Source organism: Pristis pectinata, chromosome 20 (genome assembly GCF_009764475.1).
Source record: "Pristis pectinata isolate sPriPec2 chromosome 20, sPriPec2.1.pri, whole genome shotgun sequence".
Taxonomy (NCBI): Eukaryota; Metazoa; Chordata; class Chondrichthyes; order Rhinopristiformes; family Pristidae; genus Pristis; species Pristis pectinata.
Window position 1 is genome coordinate 29,274,748 of NC_067424.1, and position 21,417 is coordinate 29,296,164.

At 36.6% G+C, this 21,417-nt stretch overlaps 1 protein-coding gene across 1 annotated transcript in view; it reads right to left on the bottom strand.

The window, feature by feature from the left end:
* Nucleotides 1-21,417, bottom strand: part of LOC127581045 (ankyrin repeat and SAM domain-containing protein 1A-like) — a 244,659-nt gene that overhangs the window by 171,306 nt on the left and 51,936 nt on the right. Inside the window, 4 exon segments of the mRNA XM_052035103.1 lie at nt 5,821-5,883; nt 10,990-11,091; nt 11,093-11,147; nt 15,745-15,825. Of these exon segments, the coding sequence (XP_051891063.1) occupies nt 5,821-5,883; nt 10,990-11,091; nt 11,093-11,147; nt 15,745-15,825 (301 nt within the window).

Consider the following 21,417-nt stretch of genomic DNA (forward strand, 5'->3'; position numbering starts at 1 on the left):
GTAATATCTGTGGCAAGAGAAGCAATGTTTCAGGTTGAGAACCTTTCATCAGAACATTCTCTTCACAGATATAGCCTGATCAGCTGAGTATTTACAGAATTTTCTGTTTTTATCCCCAGATTTAACAAAATGTAGTTTTTTTTGCTATTGTGATGAAAGGCAGAAAAATTGTCAAACCTCTCCTCTTGTGGCTCCTCTCATACAGAGCTTTACTGGTGTCTGTAAGAACGAGAAGATGCCAGTGGTGTTGGTGTTGACTGGAGGAGAATATACTGCCAGCACACCGGAACTACTGCAGGATTTAGTAGGAGAGAGAAAACGGGACAAGCTTTTCTGCAATGGGGCTAATGATAGTTCATAAAATATTATTATTCACTAAACACTACTTGACCGACCTACTTCAGCTATTTGTACAAATTACTAGACCAGCTGCATGTACTTACACAACTGTATTTCTACAAAGAACAATTTTTAAACATGAAAACAAATACATCTCCTTCAACATCTCACAAATAACTTGGAAAAAGAAAACCAAAGAATTCTATTACACAACATATTTTCTGCATCTTTTTGAAGATCTAGTTTCTCTAATTTTGTTTTCTCCGATAAAACCAGATTTCCATTCATTTTAGCCTTTAAAAAAAGCGCAAAATTAGTCAGCCCAACCCTTTTGGATAGCAGATGTAATATAGATGAACAGATGTCAACGATGGGAATAAAATCTTACATCCTAGAAGATTCTTTATGACTCATTTGCTTGGGCTATAGAATTCTGGGAATAGGAAATGAAGCTTACAATCATACTGTCAGGTGAAATTAAGTCTAGAAACCTAACCACAAACTAGTGTAAGAACTGTCAAGTACATTAAAGTTATGAGATTAAGCAATGTTTAGTTTTATGTCATTTTTAAAATTAAATAAACAAAAATGTATTGGCACCATAATTGGTCAGTGGTGAGAAAGACAGACAGGAAAATTCATACATATTCTGTTTTATTCTGTTTGTATTTACCTAAATCTTAAGGTACTATGTACAATGAAAAATCAACTGGTGCAAAAATAAATGAATACTGTTGAGGGAATTCATGTACAGTATTCAAGGCTTCTTAATACTGCCCCGAACTGATCATTTCAATTTGACTGTTTTTACTGTGGTTTAAAGAAAATGCAGTGCAATTTATCTGTTAATGGATGAATAAAACAATGATTTCAGTAGACAATGAAAGACACACTGACTGGAAGCACATGCAAGATACTAAAATCCCATGGCAATGCTCATGCTAATTTAAACAGCTATGTTGTTTTACAAGCACTGATGCAATATAACATGATGCACCTTTTGAGCCTTGCTCTTCATGAAACTATAAACTATTTGGGTTTTTCTTATTTGCATTATTTAATGTGAAAATCCTACACTGCTCTCAGTAACTTGCACTTTTTCCACATGCAGAAGGTAACATGAAATACTTCCCTTTGTCAGCTGAAAGCAAGAAACTGTGTAAAACATGAGTTCTGGTTACCACAATGCACAAAGGATAGAATAATAGAGAGGGGGCAGAAATTTGTATGTTGCCAGGATTGGAGATTTTTATTATGGCAAGTTAGTTAGGCTGGACTTACTTTCTTTGGAATGGAAAAGGTTGAAGGGAGATTTAATCACGTATAAATTATGAGGGGCCTAAGCAGTGCAGCAGGACCTATTTCAATTAACTGAGGCAACAAAACTTAGGTAAATAGTAGGATTAAAGAGAAACTGAGAAAATGCTGTCAACAAAATTCTGTTAGGGCCCAAAGGGGTAGTGGTAGAAACGCAACATGTTTAAATAGCACCAGGAAGAACTTTTGATGCACTGCTATGAATAGCTTAAGAGTTTTCTATGTTGCATTGGGTCAATGTGCTAAATGGCCATTTTGTTGTAAATTCCTACCTGCATTGTTTTGTTGCCTGCTCTACTAAAATCTGAAAAATTCACCAAATCGAGAGCTGTGTACTGCGAATTATTCTAAAAATTTAACTTATTTTGCATGAGGTCCAAGTGAATTTTTAATGACAATACTAAGGCCTTAATTACTTAAGCAAACTCTGATCCTTAAAAAAAATCAGAATGAATCCATCAATTAAACAATTTGATCTTAAGATAAAAGCATTTTCAGAAATTTATATTTCCAGTTTGTACCTAAATGTTCTGATCCTCATTTCACACTTTGTACAATGTTACAAAGGTTAACTAAATGTTTAAGTGTGCATTCTAAAAATTCATTACTGCAATTTGCTGCTCAACTAGCCCTGGATGACAATATGGATTCCTATAAAGTGAATTCAATTCCAAAAGACATCAGAAAAGGGGTACTTGCTGCTACAGGGATTAGAGCCTTGTGGGGAACTTTCCTAGGGATATGTCATTGTTTCTTGCTTTCCACGACATCCAAGCCATTACTTTCCCATGGCAAAAATAAAATCCTGTTAAACCACGGTTTCTAAGAAAATACAGCCGAACATCTTTGAAAGATAAGCTGCTGATTAGTCTTAATCTGTTTGAGACTTTTGATATCAAGTATGGAATTTTGTACTGCTTTACAGTTCTTATAATCTATGATAAGTATGTCATGTGAGATGCATCTCTAAGATGTTTTGAAACTGAGTGAACTACCATGGCATTGCTCAAGATAAATTCTGGACTGCGCTATTTTATCATGAAGCATTTAGTAGTTCAGGTATCTGACAATTATTACTCTTACACTAGCCCATACCAAAAAAATTATCCAAATAAATCTGATTTTGCTTCTGTCTGATAGTGAATTAGAAATCCAGAAAACACAGACTTCTGCAGGGGACCTGGAATCTCTAAGAACAATCCAGGCCATTCTATTGCTCAAAAATCAATCTCTAATGTAGCCATATGAAGACGTATCTGTTGGAGCAATGAATTCAACGTCAAATTAAATCAGGTACAATGCAAAGTAGAGACGATGGCTGGGAAAGTGGAAAAATATTTTCTTGTCAGAGAAATTGTTAGGAAGTACTTCAGACCTCCACATCTACAAAAACATACTTTTACAATATTGAAAGGGTAATTTCATAGGAATGAATGAGCCTGAATGCTTTCCTCGCAAGATCAAACCTTCTTCAGATAGGTTCAGCAACTTCAAGCCACTTGGACTAAACAGCTAAGGCAGCAAGATGCCTTTATTGTGCAGATTTTTGAGTGGCAATGGAATACAAGAAGTGCTTCATTTTTCCATTTAAATGTGGAGTCACTGTCCAATTTTCAAACAGCACCAAGTGGTGTTATCTTCCTTGTAATTTTAGCTGTTATGTTCAGCCAATAGTATCATTCTGCTCAAGTACATATCCAAGACTCAAGTTAAATGATTACTGAATCAGCTCTCACTGAAGTGAATAAAAAAACTCCACATCCTAACCATGACTATTTCCATCATTGCCACATGCCCATTTTGGACATTAACTTACCTTCACACTCATCAGAAAGCTGATGGTCCCCACTTGGTAATCTCAGTATCACCATTGCAGTTATACCAAAATTGTTCAATTTTTCACAGGACAATGCACCAAAACCTCATCATCATGTCCTAACCAATACTAAATCTGTGGAATTTCACTGGTTTGTCACATTTTATGGGCTTTGATTCTTTTACCTCTTATTAGTAAGAAATCAGAATTTATTTTGTTAATAAAAAATAGCAAAAGTGTTTCTTTCATTATTTGGTATTACAGCAATATATTTTGATTAAATTACATGAACCTGTTCAGTGCAATCATGTACATTCACTTACTGTAAAATAAAACTAACAATTAGTAGGTAACACTGTTGTAGCAAATATTTTCTCTGGGAGCTTCCAAAAACTTAGGAGCAGGATGCAAGGTGGAAAATATCAAATTCAAAGTTGATTGGGCATTGGGCACATGCTTAAACTTAAGACATTTAGGTTGTTTTAAGTAGTGACTGGCTTTGTACCTCAGAGACAAGAGAGGTAAAAACAGCAGCTTACAACAGCAAGACAATATGCAGTACACTGAGCTTCCAGAACTTTATAACAAGTGGATCCTCAGTAGCAATATTTACACAGGACAATGCTTTTGTACAATATTGTAAAACACCGACTATTAGACAATATAATTCAACATGCCAGGAATATAATCATGGGAACTATTGTTTTGTTTTAAAAATAAAGTTTGTTTACATGAAAATGTTGTGAATTTTATGAATAATTTTATCATATATTTCAAGGTCAATGATCATCAAATAAAACCTACAATCAGAATTTAGAACTTTTACGTACCTTACCCTCATGTTGATACAAAAACTTTAAAAAATGCCATTTGGTCAATAATGACTGTTTCAGAGATTATGCATTTTTGTACATGGTAAATACTTAGGAAAAGTAATAACAATAACATTTAGCTAGGCCTGTTCATATGGTATACTTGTGACAATTTTCTTTTCCTTCATTTTAAATCCTATATTTTGTTACTATCATTTTCCACTTTTTTCTTGAAACACAGTTCATTAGGTCAGAACACATCTGCTGTTCTACTTCAGCCTCAATACAAATCCCCTCTTAATAAATGTTACAACTTACATTATATTTTGTGTAGCACATACAAGGGCAAAAGAAAAACTACAAATTTGGCAAATCATAATGCAAGAAACAAGTCAGCCATCTATTATTCCCACTGACTTTAATAGTAAGCAATCAATCTGGAGTATACTGGGTAGCCAAAACACTGTAGTGTTTTGCACCATGGAAACTGAATTTTACCCTGAATACTCCTTGATCAAATGCATTATTTAGATGAAACAATTACAGGTTGGTGGGATAATTGGACAGGGCTTGTAGTAGTTATTATCTCAAATGTCAGTGACTCATCATTAAATCTTTGTGGGAAAATAAAATGCAATTAAAACAGGACAAATTTATATAGGCAGCTTTCTTTACAAATGTGGACAATACCAATTTGTAATTGTTAAATGAAAGTGATCACAGACCCCATGATTCTGGGTGATCTTCCCTGCGTTACATACCATCAACTAGAGTTTGACTTTCTTAATCATGTGGATTTTTGTTTTGGGGGGGGGGGGGGGGGGGGGGGGGAGGTGTAAGAGGAGCAGTACAGAAGGATAAAATGGTTGAGGAAGTGGCTGCAAAAGAGAAAAGTGTAATTTTATTATTCTCCAACCTCATTCCCTTTCTTCAAAGGATCTTTTCTCTTATTAGTGATTTCACAATAACCATGTTTCTCTCATGTACCTTCAGTGCAAGTACTGCAAAATGCATGAAAAAATTGAGAAAGGACAGAATATAGCATGTTAGCTGCCAGAAATAAATCTTTAAATATTAGTTATTGGCTTTATTACACACTGTAGCAGTGAACCAAATATTTCATCAGCTGAAGAACTGGCTATGAATCAACCTATTTGTTTTTGACTCATGGTTCAGTGTGCAATTAATCTTCAAAAAGCATGTTAAGTTAGTTAGTATATGCAGGCTCATCTCCAAGGCAGAAGTAACATTAATCTGTTAAATGTGCTTTAAAAGTGGCATTTGCATAGAAACTAAAAATTCATGAGGGTGCAATCAGAACTTTAATTACTGTACTTCAATGCTCCCAGAAAATATTTATATCATTGACAAAAATACCCAATTTGAATTTGTCCCAAATTCAAACAGACAACAAACAGGACACACACCATGAACAGGAGAAAAGTTTAAAACGGAGACATTAACACAGATGACAGGAAAGATGGATCTGAAATGTGGGCAAGAGAAGATTTGAAACCACAACATCGGTCTACACACCTTCGCATTGATATAAGGGTCAAAAGGGCCATACTTTTTGAGGTCTTTGCACTCAATAGCATTCTATGAGGGAAAAGAAAGAAAATGAAAATGATAAAAATAAGGTTTACACTGAAAAATAAAGATGAATGAACTGTGATAAATGCAATGACAGTTAAAACAGTTAGATAACCTTAAAGAATTTAGGTACTGAGAGCATTTAAATTAATCTCAAACTCAATTTTAAATTTTCTTAAAGTAAAAATACAATTGTATCAAAAATAAAATTATACAAAATTAAGAATGCACACAAAAGATACAGAAGTGCTGTTCTTACAGTTGAGTAGCCAGTTGGACTGCTCCTGTACAAATACTGATGGTTCCAAATTCAGCACCTGGGCCATGACTCAATATACTGAGGGCATGCAAAATATATTTTTTTAATTTCTTCCACTAATATAAAAGGCTTAGCAAAACAGCTGTCCCCTTCATCTTTCCTTTAAAAAATGTTAAGTACCAAAATAAATCATTGAGCAATGAAGATAGAGAATGCTGGAAATACCCAGCAGACCAGGCAGTCCTGTTACACATGAATGGTAACCTTTATGAACTGCATTCCTGTTACACATGAAATGGTGAAGATTTTTTATCTACCAACAGCTAATGTCAAATGTTTGGACAGAAACTCACTTCCACGATGACAGAAAAGGGTGATTTCAAACCACTGCGAAAATACTGATTTTTTTTTAAAATAAGTGCAGCATACTTAGTTTTTTCCCATCTATGCACAGAATTAACCAAGATAACTTGCACATTTTTTATTACAAGCAACTGGACTGATCAAGCAGGCCAAAGTGAAGACCCAAAAGAATGATCATAAATGGTTAAAAACAAAGTTCCTTCTCCCTCCTATCCCAACTCCCAGTTTAAATGGTAGCGCAAGCATGTTTGTAGAAGATAAAGCAGCAAATGAAGGATACTACATGCATGCAGAGCACATACAGCACTTGGTGTGGCAAGGTCATCAGCATGCTGCACTGTCACATTCAATGTCAGCAGATGAGCAATGGGTTTTATTTGACTGGTTTTACAATACGTGATGACACTTAACAGATCTAAATGAATATTTAGCACAGTAGTATTAAACTTTGCTTTTATCTGCAAAATGCCCAAAAGCTTTGTCTCAAATGCAGAAGTCAAGTCTTAATCATCTTCCTGTCCAACCTAATCCTAGTTAGGCACAATTTTACATTCTAAAAAGTTTTGGTTCCAAACAAGATTTCTACAATTAATTTTAGTTCATACATTACCCAAACACTAATTTGACACAATTTTTCCCAAAATAGCAAACCTTTTTGGATTGCAGAAAATGATCAATTGTTAAACTGTCAGAAACAGGAAAAAATAAGTTAATTCAATTGGCTAGAAACCTAATTTTGCCCAACAGCTACCAGACTTTGTTTTTACAGCTGAAGACATTTTTATAACCATTATGAACTGCAGAATTTAATTACATTTGTTTTTTTATCTTTCTATTTAAATATAGATGCACTAGGCGCAGTCAACTTCAGGCCATCTAGCTCTGTAGATTGAGATATCATCATCTGTCATAAACTAGGATATCCATAAATAACTCTCCAGGTGCTCCTGTATTGTCTTATCTGTTCTCTTTCTTTTAAAAAAAAATAGGACTTGTCTCTGGGAAAACCACATCCCAGGTGAGTCTGCAGAATCTTGAAAAAGCCACCTTGACAGTTCTCCAGGAGATCAGTCTACCTGCCAGTTTTATCTGAGCCCAAACATTGCCTAGCCCGCTAACAAAAATATGCACATTATAGCTGCACTTGACCTTAGCTCGAGCTGTAGCTTTTCCTCCGTTAATCAGTTTGTGACTCACCAGAAGGGTGCTATTGGCTGCATCCCAATTGCTATGAATTTGGAGTACATATCTGCAATTAAAATTTCTAACTTACTGCACTGCTATCTACATTTTCCATTCTAGCTCCTTTGTTGTTCTGACCCAGTACCTCAGATTCAGCTGAAAAATATAGTCACCATACAGAAAACAGACTCCTGAAAGAAGGGTAAATATTAACCAATTAATGACTAACAAATCACTGAAAGCACCTTACACATGTAGGGAAGACAGCTTGAAACTCGAATTATGAGGGAAAAGTTCTGTAAAAGCCCATTAATGTAACAATATCCAGAATCTGCTGAATTCATGAAGATATTAAATGGTATTGACAGCACAATTTTTTTTATTTGGCATCAGAAGAACAAAAAAACATTGAGAATCCTCATTTTGATTATAAATCACAAGTAGTGTACAGTGAATTACCGATTGCTTTAAGTACTCAGACTGCTAGATTATACAAATTTGGCATTGCAATGAGATACTTTAGTTTATAACAATACTCTAAATCTTCGTTATTCACTGACTTATCTGCATACTCAAGGTTGGGGGTGTATTACTAGGACCATTGGTAAATATAATGCATTCCTCTCCTGTGGTGTCCAATGAGGCAGGTTGTATTTGAGGGTTAGTATAGGCAATTAGCAAACTATCAATGGATGATGTGTAGCTGGAGCCAAAGTAAGAGTCAGGGTCACGAACACCAGGGATCAGTAATGTGGGTAGATTTGCACCCAAAAATCAGGTGTGGGGTCAGAATCAGGAGCACGTATGTTTGCAGCAAGGAACTGGAGTGCACGTATGTTCAGCTTGTTGGAAGGTAACAGCAAATGTCAGTGAGGTGGTTAAGCCATCAGGGGCAACTTTTCTTCTGTGGCTGAAGCACAGAAGATGAACAGGAAAGCTAGGCTAGAACCAAATAAAAAATAAACAAAGTGAGGCCACAGCTGGAGCACTGATCACATTTCTGGATTCTGCATTGAAGAATGTGATTACAGTGGAAGGGGTGTGGAGGAGAATGCCAGAGATGGGAATTCTAATTGTGGTTGGCAGGGGTGCGTTTGTTTCTTTTAGAACAGAGGAGAATGATAGGATTAAACATAGGTTGCTGGAACTAAGGCAACAGCACTATCTGCTGAACCACTCTCCCAGTTAGGTGACACATCTCCCACAAGTTATATAAAATCTAATTGCCTTCACACTTAATGCATACAAAAGCAAAATTGAATTAATAAATCAAAGTGCAGCTATTCTCAAGAATGAAGAACATTGAATTTTCACTGTAAATATGTAGCTGTTTATTAAAAACAATAGTTTTAGAATCAACTACTTAACTCAACAGGTTGGACACAGGGTGCCCTCCATTTCAAGCCCAACAAATGCCCACTGTTCAAAATAGCTAACTTCTCTATAATAGTGATGTTAGCCTCTGGCAAAATGCTGCAATGTTCATTCTTTAAAAATGTGTGCCCATAAATGGAGTTTGTACAATTTTTTTTTGTTTAAATCAGAACATAAAGCTAAAAACAAAAATGTGCACAGAGTTCCACTAATTTGAATACATCAGCTTCAGTCCAAGGAGAAATTCAGACTGTGAGAAATGGGTGCACTCCATTGAGATTAGACTTCAGGTATACAGTTTGACATTAAGGTTTATTGTTCTACATCCAAAGGAATTCTTCAAGCTGTCAGTTGACAGGTAATTGGAGACATAATCTCTGCCCCAGGACCTATAGCACCTCCTTTTGATGTGCACAAAGATGTATGCTGTAAGTTGTAAAGCATAGCATTTGCCTAATAACTTTATGCATAGCAAGTTCCTCAAGTGCTGCTGTGTGTATGTATCTGTCTGTCATGCTTGTATCCCTATTTCTCAGACTTTGTACTGATTACAAATGTTCTATGGTCAGGTATGTGAGAACATAACACATGCAACCAAAAAGACTATTCACCCTATTGACGCTCATTACCAATGTACTTGGCCATTATTTTAACAGTAGATGCCGTGCACTACAAATACATTAAACATGTATACTCCTCCATTTTCGAAACTCTTCCTTATATTTCAAATAACAATTAAGTCAGTACAAGCTATATTGCAGTAAATAATTCTGAATGTTTTCAGTAGTGAAAGCAAGCAATACCTTTAAACATTACCTTAAAAGGAAATCACTGGAGTTATTCTTTATTACCCAAATAATGAGACAATAATTACCTCAGCATATGATACTTCAGTCAGGTTTTTAGCAGTTTCTCCTTTCGATGAGAAACATTATCTGTCCAAATCATATTCAGCAATGAAGAGATTTATTCGCATAGTAAAATATAAGAGAACACGTTTCCAAATGTTGATCAATAACAAAAATATATTACTCAGATTTTTTTCCTCTAGACTCAAAAATCTCTCTCAAATTTTTGGAAGCAATGTAAATACATGAAATGTGCCAGTGGCTAGTTTTATTTTCATGGACCTTTAATTTGCTAATGTAATGTGGGAGAATGAAGGGGAGGGTGGATAAAGAGAGGAACCGAGCATCTGTTCAAAATAGACTGGCTTGATGCCGATCTGAACAAACCAACATGGGAAAACTTAGTTCTCTCTGGCTACAGTTTAAGCCAAGTAATATAGGGTGAAGTGGGGAAAAAGGATTGCTGGCCTCAATAAGACTAAGTAATTTCAGAGCATTGCATGTGGAAATTAAATTCTTAATTGCTATGTTCTTCGAAGAAATTTCTTTTGATTTATTATACACTCCTGATCCTTGTCTGATAAGCAAAACAATCAAGACAAACTTGTATCTTTTTAAATCCAAATCGTGTTAATTTTGTGGAGCACGAATTAAAGTACAAAAGATTTTTTTTCTGTTATGAACACAAATTCCAATTAAATGTTTGCTGGTCACTTTGAGCTCATGTGGCCAGGTGCTCATGATCAGACTTTGAGAAGTGACTAGTTATTCAATATCATTATTTGTATAAGTAAGCCACTCAAGGAATGGAATATATTCAGAGCTCTACAACTATCAATACTGTAAAGTCTTGCTGCAAGAAACTCTTGGTTAATTTATAATGAGACTACTGTCAAGCTATCTCAGTAGACGTTTAGACCATGACAAGATTTAGCCAACATCTCTGGCCCTCATGCCTTCTGTAGAGTTTTCCCATTGTACCTAAACATCAAGAGGGATATGAAATTAAGATAAATTCCATCATCTTTAAGAACAGTTAGCTCATTTGCTCCAACAGCACTTGTCACAAACCCCAAGACTTCAGACCTGTTCATTGACTTTTGCATGGGATGGTCCTTGATGAATAAGTAGTCTCACTATCTGTGCATCCCCTTTCCAAGCAGCCAAGTGAAGTGGATAGCATCCCTTTATTATCTGCAATGTTAGTGGAGGCGTCATTCTTCAGCAGCATTTCAACAACTTCCCTATTAGCAAAAAAAAAATCACATCTTAAAACAGAAATGGCAACCATAAGATCCTGCAATGCTTTCTGAAGTGATGTAATTAAATCATAAAAACTATATGGTTTAACTTGTCACGAACCAGCAACAAAAGAACCAGACTGAGCATGATTCAGTGTTAAAACTATTTTATTAATCACTACTTATGATAATACGTAAATAAAAGTAAAAATGTTAGTATGTTAGAATTCAAAAATGTTAACCTTGAACGTTAACCCCAAAACTAAACTCTTTGTGTGTGTGTTGACAAAGTCCCAAACTCCACATTCAGGAATGGTTCTTAAAGTTCAGTTCTGCAAGCCATAAGGTGAAACATGAGCAAGGGCTTTTTCAACAACCACTGTTGTCTGAAGATAAGACGTAGATGTAGAGAAACAGAGAGAGAGTAATATGAAATCCAAATGTTCCACGATGGAACCCAAGCGACACTTAAGTGTTTACTCAGTAGTGACTTCCCCACCCCGAAAAGCATCCGAATTGTGGTCGTCCACACACACAAATACCTGTTTCCTTCTACAGGTCAGCAACAAAGTGAACTCCACTGGATTACTTCCAACTTCCATACATGGATTTCAGTGGCAGACACAGTTATTGTTTCTCATCCATCGATAGAGAAAACTAGCAGGCTGTGTCTCTCTCCCTTCTCTCTCTCTCTCTTCTTCTAACTTCTTCAACAACGTCATTACGTCCTTTATCTTCTATTGACGTAAGCACGCCCCACACACACATACACCACACTCCCTATCTTAAAGGGACTTTCACTGAGTCCGTAACAAACTACAACTAAATGCTAACAATAGGTCAACATCAATTGCTTTAAATGTTAAGTTCAATTAAATTATTTTTGAAAAATAATGCATTATCATTATTTTTGTGGTCACAACACCATCTTTCTACAAGCACTAATTGCACAATAGTATATTACTAGTTATAAGAGATTTCAGAGAGATTCAGCAAATTTTTCTCCTACTGCAAGCCAATCTCCAAGACATGTATCCAATTTTCTCAGAATGATTTCTTCTTTCAAGTACTACAGAGATGAAAACAGGATCAGACCTATCAACTCTATGCATCCAGTCCACAATTCAACTGACTGATCTGAGCCTCAATTCCATTTCCTCCTTTAATCTGTATCCCACAATACGAATAATGAAAAAAAAGTCTAACAACCTTAAAGCTTGACAATTTCAAGTGGGTCAGCATTCAATATTTTATTTTGATGGTGTGGGGTGCAGAAGATCCAGATTTCTGCTATATTGTGATCATTTCCCAATGCAATCTTGAATGCGCACACTGTAATATTTAAATTTTGCCCTTTTATTCTCCATTTTCACAACACAGAAAGTTTCTCTCTTCAAATTTAGCGTTTGACTGGGTAAAGACCAGACCTTCAAAGAATAAGGGAATATCACACAGGCCGATTCAAGTGCTCACAAAAACTTGGCCATTTTCACCCTGGTATCTCTCTGGTAAAACTGTTAGTTTCTTCGACTGACAATACATCTTTACTGATGGGCCAGATTGAGCTGATTTTGCCAGTTATTTGATTGGAACTGCCACTCTGTCCATTGAAACCCAATCAAGTCTCTGACTTCTATGCACTTGCTGGAAAGTTCAAGATATTGTGCCAGATTTTAGGGCTGAATCTGCCAGTTCACTTTGGCAGGAGGTCAGCAGCAAGGTATAGTACTCTGCTGGGGAAAATAACACTTAGATCCTGGGGCAGGACAGACCTGCCACAGCAACCAAGACCCCACTGTCTTCAATGGGATTACAGGACAAAATTTGAAAGGCAAAAGTGAGTTACTTACTGTTGCTTAAATGAATTTTTAAATGAAATATCCTCAATTTTAATTGATGTTTAAAAAGGTGTTTGAATGTCCTAATATTTAAAACCTTTACAATCAATGACAACCTTGACTTCCACCAAATTCTCAGCTATCAAACTGTCAGGAATGAAGCCCAATCATCAATGGACTTGAGGATGAACTGGAGAAACAAGACAGGCGCTCTGCATCTATCCCAGTTAAACACTGGTATTCAAGAACAGAGTGAGATAAAGCAGGAAACTGTAATCCAGCTAAGCTTGATAGCCGTTGCTAGAAAAATACTGGAATTTGGTATTAAGTAGCAGCAGGACATTATAAAATCATAATACAATCAAAGAGAGGCAACATAGCTTTATTAGAGAAAAATGTTTGACAAATTGATTCCTTCGAGGATGTAACATGCAGGGCTGATAAAGGGAATCAGTAAAAATGTCGTGTATTTGGATGTTCAGAAAACATTTATTCAGATGCCACATAAAAGATTATAACACAAGCTAAGAGATCCTAACACTGGGGGTAATATATTACCATGAAAAAAGGATAGGCTCACTGATAGAATAGAACTTGAGATAAATAGATAGTGTTCAGATAGGCAGCCTCTAAACAGTGGGATGCCACAGCAATCAACTCTGAAGTCTCACTGTTTCTATTTTGTATTAATTACTTAGATGAAGGCATTGTGCATGGAAAATAATGAAGACCAAATCTGATGAACAGATATGGTCTCCTCATTTAACCAGGAATACAATTGCCTTGAAGGTAATTCAGTAGAGGATTACAAGGTTGATTTCTGCTGATGACAATAGAGTCATACAAGATTAAGCTTATGTTTATTAGCAATTTGAAGGTGGAAAGATCTTGTTGAAATGCACATTATTCTAGGCACCTTGATTTAACACTAACAGAATATTTCCCCGCATGATAGTAAATCCAGAACCATTATGATGGGAAATATGTCAGAACAAGGGGTTGCCTGTTTAAGAGGAAAATGAGGAGGAATTTCTTCGCAGCACACCGTGCATCTTGCAATTCTCCACCTCAAGGAACTATGGGGGGCTGACTCATCAAAAATACATGCAGCTGAAATGGTGTTTGACTATAGGGAAATCATGGGTTGTAACAAACGGGGAGAAAACTGTAATTGAAGGCAAAATCAAATCAGCAACGAGCTTATTGAACGGTAGAGTAGGCTCAATATCATATTGGGTGGAGGGCTGAGAAACACCACCGACCTGAAATGATAACTAACCAATTTTTTACTGTTTTTATACCTTTCTGATCATTGCTACCCACAATTGAATGCAACATTCCAGTTAAGGTCCTACTAAGATCAGTTCACCTAAAACATGCCTTCTTCCATGTAGCATTTCAAATTTCCATAAAATGAAGGACAATTTTTAATCACTTCTGGTAACTTATTAGGTATAATGACATATATCCTTCTTCTCTGCAAATTCAGTACCTTTACTATCGAGTAAAGGATGAACTTCAAAACAAAAATTCCAACCGAGTGTGACAAGACAGACAAAACTGCGGAAAAGCAGCATTATTTTTTTGTAATCATTCTGGCAACATGAATCAGTTGGAATAGTCTTTTTTTGGATTTGGGGCAGCTAAACTACACAAACATTTATCAGAATCAGATTTATCATCACTGACATATGTCGTGAAATTTGTTGTTTTGTGGCAGCAGTACAGAGCAAGACATTAAAAATTACTGTAAGTTACCAAAACAAAATGGTGCAAAAAGAGGAATAACAAGGTAGTGCTCATGGACTGTTCAGAAATCTGATGGGGATTTAGTATACTTCCCTAAAATATTTAAATCATGTTACTAAATTACATCTGTGTAATGCTGTTTCTTAGCATATATCACTTTTCTTTCAATAGAAATTTCTTGGTGCAGTTCAGGGCTCCAATACAGGGACACGAAAGCTTTGATTTTCAGGGTCTTATGGAAAAAAAAGTTTTAAATCAGGGATTAAGTGAACAATGAACAAGCCCCAAGGATGACTAAGAGGGAGGCTGGTGACCCTGGGAAAAGGAGCCATTGGGACAATCTGACCCATTGTAATATAGTGGATTTCACAACCACAATTTAGATAAGGCCGAGCTCATCATTAAGAAACATATGTTCATTTGGTTTCCTCAGGTCCTCAGCAGGTGACCTGATACTTCCCCACAGGATGTGTTCAAACTGCAACCTTCTGCAGCAGACCTATGCCACAAGCAATCACTTCTCAATAGTTTCCAGGTGTCTGTGCAAATCCTAATTAATGTTACAAAATTAAGTTTAATTTTATCAAGTTACTTGTATTTCAATTTTGTAGCAACAAAAAAATCTTGAAATCTCTGTTCCTTATCACTTTGTAGATCTTGTGCTTCCAAAGTATACTTAAACCAAAATGATGATTGCAATTTGGGCTTAGTTCATATCCTCAAATTTCATTCATGTCCATTAGTTAGCTCTGACTGAATTGTTCTGATTCAGCTGCATTTATACTCTTTCACCATTGAAAATGGCAGACTTCTTGAGAGCAAAAATAGGCAAACTTTCAGCAAATCATAAAAACTTTAAAAACCACTTTACTCCCTTTGGTTTGGAAAGTATTGCAAAGCTAACAATTACACCAAGATTAATAGTCAACACATTGATTTTACACTGAATGTTTCATGCTCTCAATAAAACACAGCAAAAATCCAAATTCTTCATCTGTAAACTCCTCACTTACTTTTGTCCATTTAGAGCAGCATGGTGTAGTGGAGTATATCCTGAGCAATCCACACAATTGACATTTGGCCCTCTCCAAATACTGAAAGAGAAAACAAAAGTATTCTTTCAGAAATATTACCCCATTCCAACATACACCATGAACTCAGCACAAAAATCTTAGCGAATATACAACTTGAATCCTTGCACTAGAAGAACTGATCAACTTATAATGATGGTACATTGAAAGAAAAAGTGTCTGTGTGACATGGTAAGACAAGGTCTGATCTCCTTTATCACTCTTAGCTGCATTCCTACATGGAGGCATGAATCAGAAAGCGAATATTTCTAAGGGTATTTCTCATCCTTCCATATTTCCGTGTGACTGGATATTACCAACTCAAATGATTTGCAGTCCTTTAAAGAAAAAATTCAGAAGCTGTAGTGCTTTTTCTTTGCATACTGCCCCATTCAACAAAAGGCATAGAAAAGTTACAACAGCTTCAAAAAAAACTCACTTTTCCCAAGTGACCTTCCGCATTAAAACAGTTTTCACTGCCAACAGATGGCAGCCATTGTTATTTAGGCTGCCCTTGGCAATATAAAACATGATATATTACCCCACAAAAGAGATGGAAATTGTGCAGCACTATCTACAAGGTGAAAAATCAAAAAACTTCTGATGCTGGGAATTGAAAATAACATCAGAAAATGTGGAAACATTCAGCATTTGAATACTGGAGTATATCCAACATTTTTTGATTTTATTATATACTATTTGCAGGGTACCTGGAACATGGGTGAACCAGGCAAGCAATTCATTCAATAACCAATCAAATTTAAAGATTGTGAAAGTTACATTGCATGGTCTGAACAAGCAAACTCAGCCATTGCAGCTTACAATATTATATGAAGTACATCAAAGGAAACTGAAAGGAGGAAACCCTGAAGGATCAAAACCGAAAAGAACAAATACTTATATAGCTTTTTGTGTTTGAGGTTAACTCGTGGTCAGTATAATGTTGTTAAAAGGGTACTTGGACTGAAATAATTCCCTACTTCGGATTGAAAATTTAAAAAAACTGAAGATGCTGAAAATCTGTAATAAAAGCAGAATACTAAAAGTACTCTTTGGGTGAGGCAGCATATGTAAAGAGAGAAACAAGGATAACATTTCAGGTCAATGACCCTTCGGAGGAAGGGTTTTGATGAATGGTCACTGTTCTGAAACCTTAAATCTGTTTCTCTCTTCATAGATGCTGCTGACTTGCTGAGTATTTCCTGCATTTTTGGTTTTAGTTCATTAACTTCTTAGACTGAGCTTACACAACACTTTCTGCACAAGTACAGGAACTTCATGTTATACTATTCATTTGAATCAAAGTCAGACAGCAAATTGCAATTTTCACAAAACTAATGGTACAGCAGTGCACTTTGGTCAGTAACTTGGAGCCTTCAGTATTCTATCATGGATTTTTCATTGTGCAAGGCTGCCGTAACATCAACTCGCCATGATTTTGACAACAATCTTTGGACCAGTACAAAATCTTAACACCTGCCATTCTTTTCAAATGGAAAAACTACATAAAATAAATAATCAGTACACATGGAATGGAGAAGTCAGTGGAGGGTGAAAAAATGCAAGGAACCTAAATTAAGAAGTGAATCTTTCCCACAAGGACAGTTAGAATGCTGATTTCCCCATCCTGACAATTTCTTTGAGGTTAGCTCACTTGCTAAAGAGGCAATGTGGAACCATGCAAGATCAAATTGTGGCAGTCCAACCACAGAAAAGCCTAATAACTTCAACATAACTTGGTTACCAGGTACACATTATGAGCAACTTCTCTACACTACTTTTCCTTCGTGTGTGACACACCCACCCCCAAACAAATTAGAAATTTGAAATGCAATCCACAACTCAACAAAATGGGCACACTGCACAACTTTAACTTCAAAGAAAGACTTCTCTCAGTTTGCTGAAGTTTCAATTCAAGCCCAATAGCTTGTTTGACTTTGACCATCTTTTACTTTAATTTTCCTTTCTTAGCATGAGAATTTCCACACCACACAAGAATTTCAACACTACAAACTTTCTAATGGGTGTTTCATTATTTTACAGAATGCTGTTAATACACAATGACCACAGCACAGAACATCTTTGAGTGGAGTTCCACAATAATCCCAACATACTGGTACAGCACAAGCTTGAATGAATGTCCAAAAATTGTTCCTATGTTGACCTTAAGTCCACATGATTGCCCTCAGTGAAGCAACTTCTACTGGCTAGTGTCAAAACAGTATTTGCTGAGGTCATAGAACAAGTTTACCTCTGTCCTTAGTCAGGTTGTGCACATTGCATGGGAAAACAAGAAACCTTAAAATAAAGATAAAACCTACAAAACAATGAACCCTGGGCCCTTTGGGAAGAGGGAGGGAGCTATCCCAAACCAGCCTGAATTCTCCAGAAACATCAGCTACCAATTGTCAGCAACTTAAGGATGCAAGAGAAAGAATAACTTTGATCTACAACTCAATCCTTTTTGATGAGTTTATTCTGAAACTGGCATGAACAAATGTTTTCAACCTACCAATGCTTGGGGAAAAAAATTGCCCTTACTTCAAAAAATGTAACGGTAGCAAGCTGTATTTGAAGAATTACCAGAATGAAGAAAACTCAAATTAATGGAATATTGCCATTTTCCAGCAGAAGGTGAACTGAAATAGTTACCTCATGAAAAACTTCTACTTTATGGTCTACTTTAGGCAAACCACAGATTATGCCACAACTTACATTTTGTATTGGCAGTGTTGAAACTGATCATTTATGTGTCTTCACAATTTGATTTTTATCCATTAATAATCTTGATAAACTGCCTGAAAACATGATTTTGTTTTTTTTAAATTGATTTATTGCACAGGAATGGACAATGTACAAAAAATTTTCTTAAACTTGCTATTTTCTTGTTACACAGTTTTATGCAAACATGACTAATTATTAAATATGTTAACCGTGTTCCAGAATTTTGAAAAAAATTCAAATTATTTTCAAGTCAGTTATGTGGGAATTTACTGTTTGATACGTTACAAACATCAGCTATCCCTTCATTTTTAATAGCAGTGACCAATGCAAATTTAGAGCATTCATTTCAAAATAAATCAGAATTTTACTGCAAAAATGAAAATTCCTTCTAACTCAGTATAATCAGAGGTGTTAACAGAAAAATGGCTTACTGCTAGAATACGTAAATGTTTGTTTTTGGAAAAAGTTTCACTGTGGATTTGGACCGCAAACTTAATGTTTATCCATAATAAAGAACAGAAAAATGTTCCACAATACAAATTTTACAACTATAACATAAAACAGTACAGCACAGGAACAGATCCTTTGGCCCACATCAGTGCTGAACATGATACCAAGCTAACTAATCCCGTCTGCCTGCACATGGTCCTTTTTCCCTCCATTCCCTGTCTGTTCACACATCTGTCAAAATGCCTCAAACTTTGCTATCGTATCTGCTTCTACCACCTTCCTATCTGTGCATTACAGGCACTTCCCACTGTGTGGGGGGGGAAAAAATCTTGTCTCACAAATTTCAAACTTTTTCCCTCTCACCTTAAATCTACGCCCTCTAGTATTTGACATTTCTGCCCTGGGAAAGAAATTCTGACCATCTACCCCACGTCTCATATAATTTTATAATATTGAGTCAGATTTATACAGCACAGAAGCAAGCCCTTCAGTCTAACTCGTCCATGCATCTGACCCATATCCCTCTAAACCTTTCCTACTCATGTACCTATCTAAATGGCTTTTAAACATTGTAATTGTACTCATCTCTGCAGCATCCTTTGGCAGCTCATTCCACATACCTACCACTGTGTGGAAATATTGCCTCTCAGGTGCTCTAAATTTTTCCCCTCTCACCTTAAAATCTATGCCCTCCAGTTTTAGACTCCCCTACCTTGGTTAAAAAATACTGTGACTATTCACCTTATCTATGCTCCTCTTTATTTTATATACCTCTGAGGTCACTCCTCCGTGTCCTGCGCTCAAGGGAAAAAAAAACCTATCCAGCCTCTCCCTATAATTCAAGCCCTCCACTCCCTGCAACATTTTTGTTAATTGCTTCTGCACCCTTTACAGCTTAACGACATCCTTCCTGTAGCTTGAACAGAACTGCACAGGATACGTCAAGTGTGGTTTCACCAATGTCTTGTACAGTTGTAATATGATGTCCCAACTCTTGTACTCAATGCCCTGACCGATGAAGGCATATGTATGCTATATGCCTCCTTCACCACCTGTCTACCTGTATCACTACTTTCACAGATGTACTTGTACCCCTAGGTCTCTGTTCTACAATGCTCTCCAGGGCCCTGCCATTTGCTGTGCAAGTCCTGCCCTGGATTAACTTCCCAAAATGCATCACTTTGCACTTGGAGTTAAATTCCTTGGTCTACCTTCCCAATTGTTAAAGATCCTGTTGTAATCATTGTTCATTATACCACCAACTTTGTCATCCACAAACTTACTAACTATGCCAACTACATTTTCATCCAAACCGTTAAAGTAGATGAACAACAGTGGACCCAGCACAGATGCCCAAGGCACACTGCTGGTCACAGGCCTCCAATCCGAAAAACAACCTTCCACTACTACCCTTTGACTCCTACCACCAAACCAATTATGTGGAAAATTGGCTAGCTCACCATGGATCCTGTGTGATCTAACCTAACAATGCAGGACCTTGACAAAGGCCTTGCTAACGTCCACATAGACAACATTCACCATCCTGTCCTCAATCTTCTTGGTCACCTCTTCAAAAAAAACTCAAATTAAATTCATGAGACATGACTTCCCATGCACAAAGACATGCTGACTATCCCCAATCAGTCCTTGCCTTTCCAAATGCAGGTAGATCCTGTCTCTCAGAATCCCCTCCAGTAACTTTCCCACCACTGATGTTAGGCTCATTGGCCTATAATTCTTGGTTTGCCCTTGCAGTCTCTCTTAAATAAAGGCACAACATCAGCCAACCTCCAGTCTTCCAGCACCTCACCAGTGGCAAAAGATGATGCATACAGCTCTGCCAGGGCTCCAGCAATTTCTTCTCTTGGTCACCCCTCGGACCTCTACTCTCTCTCCACTCCAATGCTCCAGAGGAAGTTGTCCAACCTCTCCTAAAGTTAATAGTCTGTAATCCAGGCAACATCCTCTTCTGTACCCTCTCCAAAGCCTCCACAACCTTCCTATAGTGTGGCAACCAAAACTGCACACAACACTCCAAATATGACCCAACAAAAAAGTTTTAAACAGCTGCAACATGATATGCTAGGTTTTATACTCGATACTCCGACCAATGAAGGCCAACATGCCATACACCTTTACCACCATCTACTTGTGTTGTCACTTTCAAAGGAACTTGAGATTTTCACGCCAAGATCCCTCTGTACATCAACGTCCTGAGGGTCCTGCAATTTACTGCATACTTTCATCATTATAATCACAATTTAAATTTCAGACACAATGAAGATTAGTTCTAGAAACTTAGAAAAACTACAGCACAATTCAGGCCCTTCAGCCCACAAAGCTGTGCCAAACATGTCCCTACCCTAGAAATTACTAGGCTGCTCGGGGGTCGCGTAACTAAGAACTAACTGAAAAAGACAGGGCCGTTAAAAAGGTTCTTCA